This window comes from Ctenocephalides felis, unplaced genomic scaffold (genome assembly GCF_003426905.1).
Source record: "Ctenocephalides felis isolate EL2017-DRISC unplaced genomic scaffold, ASM342690v1 CF-g0.4_SCAFFOLD_03571, whole genome shotgun sequence".
NCBI classification, from domain to species: Eukaryota; Metazoa; Arthropoda; class Insecta; order Siphonaptera; family Pulicidae; genus Ctenocephalides; species Ctenocephalides felis.
This window is the reverse complement of record NW_020539725.1, coordinates 20488075-20507594: the sequence shown is the minus strand read 5'-3', so window position 1 is coordinate 20507594 and position 19520 is coordinate 20488075. Positions and strand designations below refer to the sequence as shown.

The following is a 19520-nucleotide window of genomic DNA, read 5'->3' as shown; positions in this document are numbered from 1 at the left end:
TTGAACATCATCTGTCAAAAGGGTTTGACATTTCACGAAATTGCCACCGTCCATTGTTTTATTTAAATTACGCTTCTACAAAAATTTTCAAATTAAAAATGTAAAGTTTCTGCGCGGATTTGAAATAATTTCTCACCTTTTGGACTTTCTCTGAATTGGCACGAATTTTTCAAGACTAAGACTGGCCAAATCGATTCAGCCGTTTCCGAGTTTTATTCGGACATTTGAAAGAGAGCTCCATTTTTATATATAAGATTTAAGAAAATTTCATTATATTCTGAATATTAAGAAAAAATCCTCAAAATTATAAACATAAAATATCATATCATCCAAATAAATTAGCTACAGAATTGTATGACATCACTCATCCTTTTAGACTCAAAAGGACAGAACGTATAGAACTAACCCTATAAATCTAAGTTAGCTTATCTTATACTATACTGTTGAATTTAACCATTTTTATAATTATTATTAATTCTTATTATTATTATCATTATTATTATTGTCATCATTATTATTTCATCAATTTCCAGTCATATAGATCGATTGGTGATACAATATATTTTACGTGATAAAATTATTTTTGTATGTATTATTCAAAGCAATTGAGAGTGCTATGAGCTATTGTGCTTACTTCCTAAAAAAAATTATTATTACAATTTCTGCAATTCTGATCAATTTTTATAGATGCAGCAACGTCGAATAAGAGCTATTTTCATTTGAAAACATATGGTCTTCTATATTGCCAAGTGAAATGCTGTGTCACTACTGCTTGACATCAGCCTGCCTGAGTTGGATATCAAAACTACAACGTCTGATTCGAAGCGTTTTAACAACTAAGCCAATAGAAAGTCTAACACGGAAAGAATATATATAATTGTGAGTAAGTAATGTTTAATGATCTGCTTTAAGTTAGTTAAATCATACAATGAATTCTGTTTTATGATTTAATTCATATCTTATATATAAAATTCTTCTGTACGGGTGTATGATTTGATACTTCTCCTAAACGGTTATTCGGATTTTGATAATTATTTTTAGAGTTTGTCAAAAGAAATTTTTAAGATTTAATGAACGATAAAACTATAGTAATACTGTAGAAATAAATGGCAAAAATTACAAAAAAAAACACTTATCATTGTTTGACATTGATAACATTTGATCTGTCAACTGGTAGAAATGTCGATTCACTTGAAATTTGAATTTAGCTGAAATTATGAGCCTAGAAAATATTAGAATACAATATACAAGATAAATGTGAAGTTTGCAATATAATTGCCGAAAAGCAGCTGAGATGTGCCAAAAATTAAAATAATATAAGATACAGTCAACAGTATATTTGGTAGATGAAATTATATAATTCAGTTTAATTAATAACGCAATAAATTCAAAATTGCATATACATTATTTTTTTAAACTTATGCATGTTGCATTTGGGTGTACTTTACAAAATTAGCAATAACCTTACAGTAAATAACAATACAAAGAATTTAGTTTCATGTGTCAAAAACTCATTTGTTTGGCATTGGATATGGAATATTTAGCAAGTTAATCTTACAATTAGATTGAAGGGTGCTCATATGAATTACATTTTACAAATTAATTCACAATTATTAGTAAGAAAAATGTACTTTAGAAATTATATTTGCCAAAAAGCAACTAATATGTCGTACGAGGTTATGAAAATTATAGAATAAATTATTGAAGCAATTATATTGTGTGGTAAAATCAAGTGTGATGATGTTCTTTTACCGCAGATACTATATTTTTTCTGAATTTCTTATATTGCTTATTCTGAGACCATAAATGAATCACGAAGGCAGAAGACATCAAATAAGATATTAAAAAGTATAGGATAGGATATTAAAAAGTTTGGGACTTTTGAATTGTAGACGTGGGTACACGACAAAGTCTGTCGGGTCATATAGTATATATATATATATATATATATATATATATATATATATATATATATATATTATGAACTGCCATTTTGTGGGTCCCCCTTTTATTTAATTTTCGAAACCCCTGTGAAAACTTTTACCAGTGAGAACCCATCAGCGATCATAGGGTCCTTTCTAACGTCGAATCTACTAGCTGTCTGATATGGATTCCTATCATCAAGAGAAAAATATTGTATTTTGTTATATTTGCTTTAACTTTCAAGTAATATAAAAATAAAAAATCAAAAACGGAGTCAGTGGCATTTTGTCTTATTATTAGAGCACCACATCCGATTTTATGAACTTCTTGGATTCGTAAGAACTCTCCTTTTCAACTGTACGAACACGCGTCTAGTACATACTCGGTGTATGTCCTAAGAGAATCATTTTACATTTTACCAATTAATTACGAAGTAACGACCCGGACAACCCTTACCAAAAACTAATCAATATGATTGTTAATTGATGTCTTTCGAAATTTTCTGAATTTACAAAATCGATTCAAAATTCTTAGAGAAAATGTTAACGAAAAGTTTTGCACACAATGTTTCTAATTTCGAAGTCAAACGTGAAACATCAGCAAATTGAATTTTCCGGCGAAAACATGCACTCTTAAGGGTAGGGAATACTGACTTCTTAATAATGTTCGATTAATACTGAGGAGTAGAAATGTTTAGAAAAATGCATAATTATGGTAAACTTAAATTAAACACAAAAAAATCTTGAATAAATTTATTTTTTATATATATTATGTAATTTTAATTTCACTTCTTTTATATAAATAATAATATGAAATACCACAATTGAACTTAAATACTACTGAGATGCATTCACTATCAATAAGAGTATTATTATTTACATTTCTAATAACTAGATTATTGATTCACTTTTGTTCTATTTGTCCATGAAAAATACAGTCTCGTGATAACATAAAAAAGTAATTAATTTTTATACACATTCATAAATATTATATTAATAGTTGAACCATTGTTTTGATTGAAATTTAAAATATAAATGCATTCTAAGTTTCTTAACAAATTTTATAATAAAAATATTTAAGTTTGTAAAAGAAATAATATAGATATTAAAAAAATCTGTTCACATACATACACACACACATACTTTTTCCAAATTTGGTCTCATTCAATTCAGAATGGCTTGAAACGTCGAGAAAACATAAAATTAGCAAATCGTATTTTTTGATGAAAACATAAACTTCTCTTTCGGGAAGTTAATAAATAATAAATGTGAGATTCAAATATATAATAAGGATAATTTCATATTTTTATGCGAAAACAGTGTGTTAAACGAGGAATAGCTATTCAAGTTGAATTCAAATTATTATTATTTGCCTTTTTTACAATAATTATTTTTTAATGATCTTGTCTCACACAAAATTAAAAATATTTTACATATAAATAATAAAATAACAGTCACTTAATAACAAATTAATGCATTAAAAATATTTAAGAAAATAAATAAAAGTTCAAATGACTATTAAATTTTTTTCAAAAAAAGAAAGTGGATACTTGCTTCTTTTCATTCATTAATGATGTTACTTTTTGGGCAGTAGTGGGGTTTTTATACAAAGCTAATCGTACAAATAATCAAAGAAAGATTGATATTAAACTTCAGATCATTGTACAATGTGTGTACATGATAGTAAATTAATAACTAAATAATAATTATAAGAAACAAAAATGCAATTGTGCTTATTTCAAAAACTCATAATCGTTCTACTCTTCGTGGTGTTGTCGAGCCTTAACGCACCGGAACGCATTCCGGCAAAAAAGGCTTAAAAAAAATGCTACATACAGAAAGTGAATTTTATAAATTATAATTTAACTAATTTTTATTAAACGTTCCTATTATTGTAATAAACAAACATATATGTGCACAAAATGGAATTTGTAATGATTTTAATTTCTTTCCGTTTCGAAAGGAACCGGAACAAACATGGAAATCGGTTTTTGAACCGGTTTTCTAATTTTAGCGTTCCGGAAAAAAAATATTAGCATAACACCACTGTCTACTCTTGTGCTATTATTTCTAACCGTAATATATTTTATTTGCTTCTAATAATCATCATAACGTCGAAAAGATATTCCACTTGCGCAAATCATTGTTAACGATTAATAATGTGTTTTTTTTTTTTAAATGTACGGAAACAGTGGCACAAATATCGGAGTCGATTCAATCATGTTATTGAATTGAACCATATGAATCTTGGTATGTTTCTTCAAATGATCTCTCCTTCCGAATTTCTTGCCACACACATTGCAGGCGTGCGGCCGAATCCCGCTGTGTATCCTTTTGTGCCGCGTCAATTCTTCGTTTCTCGTGAAGGTCTTCCCGCACTGCGAATTGTCACAACGGAACGGACGTTCTCCTGAAATAAGCCAATTGTTGACATTTAATTGACAATATTATTATCTGCATTGATAGATTATTCTTTACATTAAATTACAATTATCCCTACCTTACTCCGACAAAAGAACTTCTACAAAAGACAAAAAACATGCTACTACACAAAACAATAGAAATAGAAAAATGTATACTAATATTCAAAATAAAAAATAACAAAATCAAAACTTGAACCACAATAGAGACAAACCAGGATATACACGACCATCAAACGAGACAAAACCGAAACTTCCACATGAAACATGCAAAAACTAGTAAAAGGACTTGCAAGTCCTCTGAGAAGTGCAAGCAGCCTTTACAATAAACTACCAGACGAACTAAAGACAATGACGGACCTAAACAATTTCAAAATTAAATTGAAAAATTACATAAGACATAAATGAAATAAATGAGATAAAATTCCTTATTTTAAATTCTATATTACTTCTGTTCTGTAAAATATTAATTACAATTAAGTATTAGTACATATGTATGTACGCAAGCGTTCTGTGTATATATGTGTGTATAATAGTAATAAGTAAAAATATATAGATGTCTTAATGTAAGTCTGTTACACAAAATTTAGATTATATTTTTGTTATAATTGCTGTGATCTCTCATACCAGAACAATTGTCTGACTGAGAGTATGTATGAATTATATCAAATAAATAAATAATAAATATTTTTTTTAAAAAAAATTCAATACATAGTAAAGGCCAATGCATTTGTCTTAAAGCCAGATGTTAATCAATAGTTAATTAACTTCCCGTAGGGTAAGTTGTAGTAATGAGCCAAAAATCGAAAACATTTTTTTTGCATATCTTCACGTTTCAGAGGTTTTTGAACATTTTTGCATACCTCATAATAAATGTATGTGTGTGTGTATGTGTGGAGACAATTTTCCGTCGACGATTTCGGGCGTATAGATGAACTGATTTGAAGAATTCAAAAAGCAATCGATTCCTATTGATAGGGAGATGTGCTGTTTAGTTTTTGGCAAAGACAGGTCCAGTGGCTTTGGAGATATGGAGCAAAAAGTGCTAAAAATGTTAGTTTTTAAGAGAACGGATTTGAATGATCCAAGAAAACATTCGATTCGTAATAATTGTGAGAAGTGGTGATACAAAGCTAAATGTGCCAAAAATTGTAGTTTTTGAGAGAACTAAGCATCATATTTCAATGATTTAAAAAACTTTCTGCTTGTGTTGACGAAACGATTGCTTTAGGATTTTTTTTTAAAATTTTTTTTAATTTAAAAAAAATTATTGAATATCGAAAAATAATTCAGATTTTAATTCTAATTCTCGCTAAAGTTCTAAACATCACTTATAATACTTCAAATAATTATAATAATCTATTTGAAAACATTTAATATTTCTCAAATATGTCATTAAGGTACGGGAACTATTTTAACTATTTTTTTCCAACTGATATCTTTCAAAGATTTATAATATATGTGACTGTATTAATTATAATGCGTTAATATGTGCTTTGAACATACACAGTATATTTCCTAAAAACGCTCATTATTCTAAATGTAAATCAATTTTTATTTAAACCACTTTTCGTAAGCCTATTATGTTTCAGGACGTTTGTTAAGACCAGGATCTCTATCCCCACAAAAACATTTATTAAATTCATCAAAGCCAAAATTTTTTTTAGTTAATTATGAGAAAAACTACCCAGCGAACTTCGCGAAAAACTAATAAGCACAATCTCCAACTGATACCATTTGAACAGTTTTTAAATTTTCAAAATCAGTTCTGGCTTTTGTGTGAAAACGTAAAAGAATTTTTTGCATATTCTAAAACAATGGTTCAATCGATCGCGTGAAATTAATCAACGCAAATTAGATTTCCAACAAACGGCTTTGAAATTTTTGCAATCGGTATATCAAACTTTATTGAGCTAAGCTTTTAAAATTGTATAGTTTCACAGGGATATTATATTTTAGGATGTTCTTTGTGACCATGAACCCCATCATAAAAGTATTCATCAAGATCGCCAAGAGAAAAAAATAACTGTTAATTACGAAGAAACGCCCTGGCCGATTTTTAACACCACTAATCAGCACGAATCCCAACTAATAACTTTTATCCAACACTTATATATTTATTATTTATAAATAAATAATAAAATGTCCTTTTATTTGAATATATAAAAATTGAACTCACCGGTATGAATTCGTACATGTCCTCTAAGCTGACCGGAATTGGAAAAGCGGACGTCGCAGTGGGGGCACTTGAACTTTCGTGGTCTTTGTTTTCGTGCGCGAAATACTTTCGACAACTTTTCCTCTTGAAGATGTTGACTAATCATATATGACAATTGAACGTTCTCAAAATAATGAGCCGGTAAATGCGGATCTGGCAAAAATTCTGGACAAGGCCATAGCTGAAAAGCTGATGTATGATACCCTGCAGTTCTAGGATCATGGTTTGGTAAATTAGTTGAGAATGGCTTTCCACAGTTTGATGTCAATTTGCATGTCGATTCTACCATTTGACTATTGTTATCACCTTTCGTTGGCACTGTTACACAAGTTTTTTGTTTGTCACTACTAATCCAAGGTCTAAAAATATTCGAACTACACGTCGAAGGTGTTTCAAATCTAATCTCCATTTCGCTAAAATATATTCCGGTGCGTTTGCAGTCTCGATCAATACTAATCATCGAAATTTGTAAGTGACACTTTAGTAGGAATGCCCCATTATAGTTTTTGAGAGGTAGGGGAATTTAAGGTTTGATAGGGATTGTTACAAATAAAAGAATGGGATTGACTTTGGCTGGCAGAGGCTTGATTCAATTGGTGAAGGCAATGTAGTATGAATGCATTGTGCGGTTATTTTTGAAAAGGAATGCTTCCATTCGAATTTGCAAGATGGGTGTGTTCACAGTTGGAAATTGACGGCGCATTGCATGTGCATAAGGGTTGTAAATGAATACATGTTATTTTTGGGGTGCTCGACCAAACTCTATGATTTATGTAACGAGTTTCTGCAATAACGTAGTGCAAGACCAAACGCAATATTATAATAAAGTGAAAATTATGGAGCGTGTGATATCGAGTTATTTTATAGAAAGCGGGTCTTGATTAAAACGAATACTGCAATAACATTATTTATATTAGTATAATCTTTGAATACTTTGACAATTATTTAAACAATAATAATCTTTTCTGATACAAATAAAACTAGTGGGGTGTATGGCATCGTGCCTTAAGGCAAATTGCTGGAACTTCCCGTACCGTAACGAAATATTCGAGGAATATTAAATGTTTTCAAATAGACTATTATAAATAAATACTATAACATTGTCTAATATTTATAAGAATTATATAAACTGAATATATAAATTATTATCCTATTATAAATATTATATTTTAATTATTTGTTTAAAGTATATTAGAACTTTAGTCAGAATTAAAATTAAAATCAACAATTTTTTTTCCAAAATCAATTATTTTATTAAAACAAGCAGAAAGTTCTTTGAATCATTTAAATCGGACGCTTAGTTCTTTCAAAATCTGCCATTTTGTGCACATTTAACTCTGTATCTTCGAAATGGCTGAGCCTGCTTCTGCAAAATCATCTTTTTTCCCAATCATTACAAATTGAATGTATGGAGGTGTGGTCCATATTAAATACCAAAATGATAGACAATAATAAATTTCATAAAATATTATTTATATTTCGTTTATTTTATATATGATTAATATCCACGACACTATGTGTTGTCATACTAATCGTTAATAAAATGTTATTGGTATTTTCGTATTTATAATTAAAAAGAAAGGTTTTAAGAATCATACATTTTTTAGCAAAAACTATTAGGGAGAAACAAAAACCAAGTACGATCTGACACTTGAATTTCCTTTTGTTTTTCTCAGTGCTGTCACTATATGGGCCAATCTGTCCAGTAACATGTGATGCGTGTTGACGAGCCGCGATGCGTGTTGACAACCCGCTATAAATGCTTTTTAGATCATTCAAATCGGATGTTCTGTTCTCTCAAAAACTCGATTTCTATTTTCTGCACTCTTTGCTTTATATCTCCGTACCTGCTGGACCTGCCTTTGCCAAAAACTGATCAGCACATCTCCCTATCAATAGGAATCGAATGTTTTTTGAACAATTCAAATCGGTTGATCCGTGCGCCCAAAAAATTGTATACATACATACATACACACACACACATCCATTTTTTCTGAGGTATGCCAAAATGTTCAGAAACCTTCAAAACGTCGAGAAATGCAAAAATTTTAATTTCGATTTTTGGACGATTACAAAAACTTACCCTACGGGAAGTTAAAAATATATGTAACTCTTAACAAAATACAATAAAATCTTAATAAAAGATTCTAAACCGAATTCTGGGAAAAAATACGACGAAATGTTTTATGAATATATTTTTGAGTAAAACCAATAAATACTTCAAAGATTCAACTGAACTTTTATTCGAACTATATTTAAATATATTAATCATAACATCTAGCTTTTTTGATAGCTTATATTATATAATATTTAAGAATATATAATAAAAAGTAGAATAACAACGACGAAATTCATGTTGCTGCAGAAATGATTTCCTTTATTTCCTTCATTGATTGTATCATGCTTTCCTTGAAATCCCTTATCGTAGCTAGTGCATTTAGTTTTATTTGAATAACGTATATCATCATTGCTCATTTTGGGCTTATTTTCTATAATATTATGTATCCAATTTTCATATGGCATTATTCGTACAAAGAGATACGGCAAATGAGGTATGGCACAATCAAAGTCTCCAGTTGATCCTGAAACTATCGCTTCGACTTCAGAACTCTCACAAACCACTGGGCCACCTGAGTCCCCGTAACAAGAACCTGGGAAAAAAAATTATAAAATTATTAACTTACTTCACTTATTAACAAAATATTGTGAATATAAGATTCTCATAATGTATATAACGTTATGATTTATATAAGCGAAGTTATTTCGTACTTGCTGTGCAAAAATTTGCCCGGGATTAAAATAGAATGTTAGAAGGTTCCGTTTCAAAAGGCATCTTTGATTTTTACTAACAATAAGTTTCATTAACCATCACTTTTCTCTCAGATTTCATATTTATGATATGTTCGAAAGATTCCAAGTGAAAATTACGCTGACTAGATTTTGATAAAAAACCTAAGAACCGTTTCTTCATAATTAATTGTCAATATAAAGTAAATTGTACACAACAACTCCTAAAATAGTGCGAAAGTGGTAGTAAAAATCATAAAAATGAAATAGTTGCTAAATCTCAATTCTTATTGATTAAGTTGATATTTTATATACATCTGGAAGTTACTCATAGTTGATAGTTGAATAATTTGATAACATGAAAAATTATCATAGTATTAATTACCTTGTACAGTTGCTGATAGTAAGCACATATCCTTGTCAGGAACTATGTACTCACTAAGTTTCTCTTTACATATTCTTATTGGTAGAACATCCAAATTGGCTTTTTGAAGCGTTGTCACATGGTTCTTAACATTTTTTCCGAGAGACCCCCAGCCAACTACTGTACAAATTTCATTGGTATTTTCAGGCACATCATCACCAGCATACTTCTCGTAATAGTTGGATATTTTTGCGACCTGAAATTTAGATGTACAATTTGATTAATTCACAGGCCAACAAAGAAAATGGTGCAAACGATTTTAATGCTGTTTTTTAGTATATTTGGGGCGCTGATTTAAAAAATGACATTGGTTTTTTTATGAGCTTTAGTTTTCAAGATATGAAATATATGATATATAAGGAATGAAAGTAGAAAATAGTAATACTATTCAGAATGTTATTTTAATGATATATGTCTACTCGTACATACAAACTTACAAGACTCATTCGGCCTTAGTTGGGACATTAGTTGACACTGTAAAAAGTTCTTTTCCGTAACTACTTACAATGGACCTGGTTTCGGCAACTTCTTTCCGAATTCAAAACTAGAGCTGATACAAAAAATGGCTTGCAAATTTGAAATCAGCGCAAAAAGTACTATAAGAATCAGCTCTAACATTTGATGCACCAAACAAAATAAATTTTTTGTAGGCCTGTGAATTATTGATTTATTAATATTATTAATCACTTACTGCTTTATCAAGTTAACCACTATTGGTTATATTTTTCAATTTTACACACGCGGTTTACAATATGCTTATCATAATAAAACAAATTATTTTGTAGTATTAAATTAAATATTTATTGCTGTTTATCATATAGAGAAAAAACGTATAATGCTGATGATTATGAAAAGTCTCTAGGAGAGGCAGTATCTAATTGACCGTGTAGAAAACACGTAATTTCGTACCCGCTAAGGAATTTTATGCTAATCTTGTTTACTTTTATTAGAATATTTCTTTTATGATAGAAATGATGTTTTCAAATTTATCAATCAATATTATGTTTCAATTTTCTTGAACGCCATTGATGCACCAATACGAGTATGTTAACTTTTAAGAAGCACTCAGTAATTACTGCCAAAAATTTTTAACTTCCCGTAGGATAAATTATAGTAATAGGCCTCAGAAAAAATGGATGTGTGTATGTATGTGTGGAGACAATTTTTCGTCGTCGATTTCGGGCGTACGGATGAGCCGATTTAAATGGTTCAAAAAAGATCGAAGACAGGTTCAGCGACTTCGGAGATATGGAGCAAAAAGTGTTAAAAGCGTTAGTTTTTAAGAGAACGGATCAACTAATTTGAATGATCCAAAAAACATTCGATTCGTAATGATGGGGAGAAGTGGTGATTAGATTTTGGCAAAAAGCAGGTACAGCCGTTTCGGAGATATAGAGTTAAAGGTGCAAAAAATGGCAATGTTTGAGAGAACTAAGCATACGATTTGAATGATTTAAATTGAGAGAACTAAGCATCCGATTTGAATGATTTAAAATACTTTTTGCGTGTGTTAACGAAACGGTTGGTTTTGGGGAAATTTTCAATTTGCAATTCAGTTTATTAAATACTTAGAAATATTTGACAATGTTTTTCATTTTAAATCCGATTGATTAAGTTTTGTTTATTTAATTTTTATAAAATAAGAATAATAAAAGTTACATTATTTATAATAATCTATTTGAAAACATTTAATATTACTCGAATAATTCATTAAGGTACGGGAAGTTCCAGCCATTTGGGGGGCGTTCATTAATCACGTGAGCGAGTTTTTAAGGATTTTCGGATCCCCCCTCCCTCTTGGTGATCCATGGTGATATTTAATATTATCCCTCCCCCCTCCTTCACCAAACATTACGTGTATTTTTAGTTACGTGAAAAAATTGTACAATTTGCGAATTTTTTTTGAAAATGTCTGAACTTTTTAAAAAACAATAGTTAAAAAATAAATACACGAGATATCTTACTATACCCCTCCTTTTCCCACGTGCTATTTCGTGATTTTTTTGTCAAACTCCCCTCCCCCTAAAAACCTCACGTGATTAATGGACGGCCCCTTGCCTTAAGGCACGATGCCATACACAACTAATTTAATTTAATAAATAAATAAATTTGATTTTAAAATTTAATAAATAAATTTGATTTTTGATAGAATTTCTTTTGAGGTATTTATTAAAGTTGATTTTGTATTCAGCATCAGTGGATTGGTTTTTGCGTACAATTTTTGTAACAGTGTCTTTCAATTGCTTCAGTGCATTGCCAATTTGTTCTCTGTGTCGATACTATAATTAATTAGTGTTTTACTGCAAGGCCAATTGACAATTATGTAATCCAATATTTGCGACAAGTTGTAGGATGAGAATCATGAATTTTGTCCAAGATGGTTTACAAAACTGGTTTAGGATCTAAATTAAATGATGATTTAGTTTTTTGTTCAAAACAAATTTTTGTAGAGAAGTAAATATCAAGCTTATTGTTTTATGATTTGGATTAGGTGCTGTGAAAAATCTGGTCAATGATTGAGGAAGTTTAGATGAACATTAACTTCCTAAAGAAGAAGTTAATGTTTTTGCCAGAAAATCCGATTTAATAACTATATAAATGGAAAAAGTATGTGTGCATGTGAGCCAAAATTTGGCCTTTCATTGGCATTTCATTGACTGTTAATTGGCATTAGTATAACTATTAGTAAGTATAATTTTTTTACGATTGTAATAAATTTTTATAGCGATAGAGTTTATAATTTTTCAAAACGAATGATAATGTCGTAGATCCTAAAATATTATGCGTCTACGACAAGTGGTTTAATTATAAAAATTCATTAAAGATGAAAATAATGGGCCGCACTTTTAGTACACCCAAGCGCTTTTTCTTGCAGTATAATTAATACAATTATAGAAATTATAAGTTTCTTGAAAGACATCAATGGCAATTCACATTGATTAGTATTCATTAAAAGCGGAGACTTTATTTTTTTAATAAACAGTTAAAAATCATATCTTAAAAAATCAGAAAAATTCTTTGATCTTGCAGCTGATTTATCAAATATACTAAAATTCAAAATAATTAAGATTTCTTAAAATTTAATTTTTTTTTTAAATAATTGCAGTTTTCAAATTTATAAAAATGTTAAAACAAATTAATACAGTTTTCAGCGATTTACAAGATTTATAAAAAACTATTTTTGTTAAAACAAAACATTAATTTATCAACACTTTTAATTAATTAACATTAATTAATTATTTTATTTATAAAACATTTGTTTGCTTTTACTAGAAAAGATATATTATGTATAATCTTACTTGTACATTTTCTCCTGTTCGGAAAGGACTCTCTATTTGGACCAAGCCTATATCGTTCATAAGAGTTTCTGGATCATATTCAGGATGTGTATAGAAATAAATGCATTGTTTTATTTGGCCAACTTTCGTTTTATCATCAGAAAATGTAGTACCTGAAAACATATTATGATCTAAATATAGCAAATGTTATAAATAGTGCTTTTAATAAATATAAACTTCAATAAGTTTCACATTACATGTTTTTTAAAACTTGCTCGTATGGTAATGATATTTTACACCATGATCAATAGTTAATGTTAACTACCTTTAGTTAAAGAACCCATTAAAGTTTGTCCTACTTTTAGAAAATATTATACACTGTAGTTGAATTTATTAATGCTATTTGGATAATTTTATGTATATTATACTAGTATGTAAATTACAAATTTAAAACAATTCATCAATAGAAAAAATATCACACACCTTTTAACTATCGAGTGAAATCTTATGGTCAAAAACGAAATTAATAGTTATAATTTTGAATAATAAATGAATGATTTATGGTAAACAGTTAAAATCATTACCAATTGAAGTTTTTAGAGAAATATCGTGTTAGTTACCTGCAAGTGCCTGATAAAATATAGCTTTTCTCAGCTTCATGTAGCATTCGGAGGCCATCATTAAACAGTGCGCAGCTGTTAAAATCCAATCTTCTTTAATTAGTATTCCACCACACATATGACTATAATATCAATTTATTTATGCAAACATTATATCTATAGTATTTATAAAATAAGCTGACGATAAGTCTATTTTTTAAGTAGACTTATCATCAGTTTATTTTATAAATGAAATATTAACTTCCCGTAGGGTAAGTTATAGTAATCGCAAAAAACGAAAATGAAATTTTTTATACATCTTTACGTTTTAGAGGTTTCTGAACATTTTGACATACCTTAGAAAATATGGATGTATGTGTGTGTGTGCGGATAGTTTTTGTCAACGATTTTGCCAACACGGATTAACCGATTTGAATAATTTTGATTTTGATTCCTACTGATAAGGAGACGTGCTGATTAGTTTTTGGCAACGGCAGGTCTAAGCCGTTTCGGAGATACGGGAAAAAAGTGCCAAAATTGGTATTTTAGTTTTTGCGATAACGGAGCGTCCGATTTAAATAATTCAAACAACATTTTACTCGTATTGACGAAATGAACAAATGGTGATTTGTTTGTAGAATAAAAAAAGTGAAAAATAATGCCATTTGGCGGTCAAAACTGAATGTTAGACATGTGCACATCGTATTATCAGATATTTTATAAAGATTATAATAATAGATACAAATTTTGTGTACAATTATATGGGTTCCGTACTAATGTTCATGGCACATGGCACATGGGCACATTTTTTACAAAGATAGAGTACTGCATATAACCTAGATATGGTATTTTGCCAGAAATATTCATCAGCAGAATTGGAATAACTAATTAACTTTTTTATTGACTATTTGTTTGTTTTATACATCTTTTCCAGAATAAAAATTCAATCGGTTCTATGTGAATTAAATCTTATTAAGTTGCATTTTAGCGCTCGAAATATTTTCCAGAATAATTTAATTAACAATTTCGTAAATCAACCCATTCATTCAACACCGTTAGGGCATTTTTCACTAAATGATGTCTTATGTGAAATAAAAAAGATGAAAACAGATCTTCGTCGGGTATGGACAAATTTACTCCAAAAATGATAAAAGAATTGCCTAAAAAAAGGTATTTTATATATAACAAATATTTTCAACGCCATCCTTCTATATAATTATTGGTCCACAGCTACTTAAAAATTATATTCTTCAGTATCGTAATCTAAAATTGATTTCACAATTACAAGATAGTTCTTGTAAACGCCGTAGATTAAGTTATCAGATTTTATTTTAAAAAAAAATACTTACTCCTCTTTACTTCGTAATGATATTGTAAATGGGTATTTTGCAATATTTGTGCTTATTCCACCGACAACTTTTTTTTTTGGCTTCATTTCCCCTGTGACCATACTCAAGACTGTTAAATATAACACAAATAAAATATGCCTGTACATATTAGGATCATTAAATTTTCTTGTTCAAGATTAAATATTATATATAAATCTCTGAACTTTTAAATGTCACATGTTCTGATAATCTATATGCTTTTGTTATTGAAATTGTATGAGATACATGTATACAACGAATTAGACTTACATTATGTAGTAACACTACATTTTATATACTTATGTCACTTAATTTGGTTCATTTAAAATTAAATTAAAATTAAATGAACAAAGTTAATGTTTGTTGCCGAATTCATGTATTGTTATTTTTTAGTTAAATTCAATAGATGTTTTTATATAACTTCTATAATAGCTTACGCGTGGGTAAGCTAATTAACTGAAGTAAAATTTATTAAAAAAGGTCTTTAAATTCATAGCGTGGGTAAAAAAGACCAACTGAACCTTCACCCTGGCAAAGATGTAAACAATAAAAAAATAGTAAATAAGAAGTATTGAGTTAAAAAAAGCAATTTTACAACAGATAAAATAAATTAAGATTTATTCGAACTCTACTGATGAACAATTCTGTCAAAATACTAGATTAGAGTTATATACAGTGTTATCTTTGTAAAAAATATGCTCATGAAATTTATCCTTTATTATTCCTTTAGCATCGGTTGAATGTAGTAATTATATTGTAAAATCTCTTTAAAGTTAGAAATAAAACTTTGGGTATGTTTGCCCCCTGGCTGTCTCATTTTGGGGGTAAAAAGGAACAGATGACAAATTTTATAAAAATAGTAAAAAATCACTATTCTATAATTAGTCATTAACTGGGAATTTTACTGAACATAGTTTGATAGTTATTTATTTGATACGTGTTATGTGTTGTGACGTAGTTCATTGGGTTTGACTAAAAGTCAAATTGGATCTTTGTGCCCCGCCCTATCCTATATAATAACTAACTGTTTCTATCAGATGTGTGTATTATCACTAGTTTGAATATGGTTTAAAATTCAAAATATATTTTTCAATTTAAAATAATTTGCTAACATTCGAAAAATATGTGGCTATCTCAATTGATAAGTTCTATGTTTCTGTATTAGTATAAAGTTTTAAATTAGGTAAAAAAATAAAACAAATATTTTAAATTTGATTATACTTCAAAAACTTTTATTGATATTTTAAATTTGTTTGGAAAAGCTTGCACTGAAGTAAAATGTATTAAAAAAGGTCTTTAATTTTATTAGAATTTATAAAGGTATATAAAATTTAAATATTCCATACTTTTTAAAAGTTGTTCTCATTTGTCATCCAGTAAAATGTTTCTTACAAATCCAAATTATGTAATGGGTAATTGCTTATTTTGAATTTTTTACGATATCAATATTAATACCAGATCAATACATTTGTATTTTATTACCAATTATATTAATGGACTCATTAATTAAGCAGGTAATTTGTTTGACATTATTGATCTTCGCGCATCGCGCTTGCGGTAAAGTCACATTGAATTAATTTTATTACTTTATATAATAAATTTATGATATATGATATATATATATATATATATATATATATATATATATATATATATATATATATATATATATTTTTGGGGACGCTTTTATATGAAAATGAATATATGAAACAGAGCCATTGAAGACTCAGATATGCAAAGTTCAATATATACTTAATTAAAGCATTTTGTATCTAAGCGCTTTCATAGAAGAGAGTGGTGTGATTTTAGAAGTAATATTAAATAAATTTTAATAGATAAAATATCAAAGTGTGATTGTAATCAGAGTGTATTGTTGACAGTATTATTTTCGATCAAATTAAGTTTTTAATTTTAAATTATATTTGATAAAGAATAAAATTAGTGATTATTTCGATAAAAAGAGAGAGCCATGACTCAACAATCTACAATTTACAATTCTGTAACACCATTCTTTCTCATATGTTTAATGATGGGAACAGCAACATTTCGTTTAAAAACGCATAAAATTATCACTTCTTGGATATATAATATTTTACCATTGACTTTAGTTTGTTTGAATACATATGTTTTCTATCTTGCCACCTTGGATAGGTTTTTCTCAGATAAATTTCAAGCCAATAATAGTATTGAAACAACAACCGATTGTTTTCAAATAATAGGCGCATTCATGGCCCAAACAGCAACATGGATAGAATCAGTTTTTGCTAAAAATTCATTAATGGAAGCATTGAGACGTTTATATGAATTCGATGCTATTATCATAAAACGAATCAAACATGACTTTCGATATGATTATTGGCGAAAAATTTGTATAATTCAACTACTTTCTGGCTTGATAACGTATTCTTTGTTGATTAATACAATATTGTATGCTTACATGATCCGTTTTGATGTAAATTCGGTTCCGGTATGGATAACATACGCCCTTCCCATGGGATCATCAGGTTTGCGATATTTTCAAATGATTAATATGGCCTTTATAATGAGACTACGATTTTGCATAATAAACAATGAATTGCGCAAATTAAGTGAATCATGTCAAAAACAAGAAAAATCTGCGGAATATCGTACAAAAAATTTTACAACGGTTACAAAACAAACTCCACCTCTTGTAAAAAATACTATTACAACAATAACCCATTCTGACCAATTATTTACTAAAAATCTTAAAAATAATGCACTACCTAATTTCAATAATGACATTAAAATAATTGATGTCACTGATGCCGATTCTATTGCCCCCGAAGTTTTGTATCATCCATCCAATTTTGATACTTACAAACCTGTATTCCAAAGTTATAATAAAGCAAAAATTTTAAATTCAAATGCTTTAATAGACCAGTTAGCATTTTTATGTGAGCTGCATGATGAGCTTTGTGACATATGTGGCCTTATTGACAAAGTAAGTTATAAATTAATTTATCAGCTATTAAATTTTATTTAAGTAATTTAAAGCCGATGTTTGATTGGAATGATTTTGTATTGTAAATTTTGTGATGAACAAGTTTTTTGACAATTATATCAATTTTTCGATTTTCGCTCTTCCATTTTTTTGGCCCTATTTCCCTAGAGCTTGTTCACATTGTTATAATCAAATTATGTTAAATTATTTAATTAGTTTCAAAAAGTAGGTATTTAATACATAATTTGATTTTTAATAGTGGCGAATTTCACCAATCATAATAACGAATAAATTTTGAATAAATTTGAAAATTATGTATGAAAAATTCTCATTTGATGGATTTAAAATTTTTAGAAGTGAACTTTTGAAACTTAATTTAATGTTAGTGCTATGCGTAAAAATTAATAAAAATTATGCAAACCAGTATCAAAATTCTGTTAATTACTATGCATATCAACATTGACTATTTTTTCCTTATCCCTATACAATAGAATACAGGCATATATGATTTAGAAAGCTTTGAAACTTAAACATAAAAAACATCATTTATGTTTTTTTGCGTTTTATTTAACTTGTCGTACGGTAAGTTAAAAATTGCTAAAAAATAAATGCAATTTTAAAACGGTTTTTAAAACAATGAATTAATTATCTATCTATTAATATACTTTTTAATATAGTCCTTCAGCTATTCCATGCTGGCAAATATTGCAGTTGCTTTCATATCAACTACTGGACAACTGTATTTAGTATTTACAATATTGACAAATACTAAGTTTGTTAACGATTTGTATACTATCGCATCAGCACTTTGGATTTTGCCTGCAATTGTCCCATTGATTTTATTATGCGCATCTTGCCACATGACGGTGAATGAGGTAAGTATAAACAATAATTATAATTAGTTTTTAATTTTATTTATCGTATCAATATATACGCTAAAACTATTGGATATGCAAGTGTACATTTTTTTATTTAGGTTTTCGACAAAAACCCTTTATCAATTTTGAAAATTCAAAAACTGTTTGAAAATTTTCAGTTGGGAATCGTCCCGATTGGTTTTTGGTAAAGATTAGCCGCGATGTGTTTTCGTGATTCATAGTGAAAAACTTTCTTAAAATAAAAATTGTATAGAGATAGAAATCATAGTCTAAACTAACATCAAATTTGATGGGACTACGACAAATGGTTTAATTATAAAAACTCGCTAAAGTTTGGAATAATGGGCCGTCAGGTTATGCCATGAGTACGTTCGATTGTAATTACTATAATTATAGATTAATTAAACTCATTAACCAACTGTAATTAATTGCATTGGGAGAAAAAACTATTTTGAATGAAAATGTTTGAAATTGTATCTAATTAAACAAATTCTTAATGATTGGGTCTAGTATTTTGGATTCTAATGTCAAAAAGATCAAGAAGTTTGCCTCAAGACAAAATAATACCTACAACTAGTTCAAAAGGTGTCAAGCTAGTCGGTATGATTTGAAATGTCGATAAACCATATAATTGACAAATCGTGTTCTTTTCTGATGAGAAAAAC

At 28.5% G+C, this 19520-nt stretch overlaps 2 protein-coding genes across 2 annotated transcripts; both read right to left on the bottom strand.

Annotated features, from left to right (window-relative positions):
• Positions 1 to 4096: 4096 nt before the first annotated feature.
• On the bottom strand, positions 4097 to 6969 carry LOC113385758 (zinc finger protein 256-like). The gene is made up of 2 exons (XM_026623595.1): positions 6522 to 6969; positions 4097 to 4332 (listed from the first exon to the last, which is right to left on the bottom strand). Exons 1-2 carry the CDS (start codon positions 6967 to 6969, stop codon positions 4097 to 4099), a joined length of 684 nt encoding a protein of 227 aa, XP_026479380.1.
• A 1901-nt stretch (positions 6970 to 8870) lies between these two features.
• Positions 8871 to 15098, bottom strand: LOC113385756 (chymotrypsin-1-like). The gene is made up of 5 exons (XM_026623594.1): positions 14998 to 15098; positions 13670 to 13791; positions 13071 to 13222; positions 9733 to 9967; positions 8871 to 9211 (listed from the first exon to the last, which is right to left on the bottom strand). Exons 1-5 carry the CDS (start codon positions 15096 to 15098, stop codon positions 8871 to 8873), a joined length of 951 nt encoding a protein of 316 aa, XP_026479379.1.
• Between the last annotated feature and the right edge of the window lie 4422 nt (positions 15099 to 19520).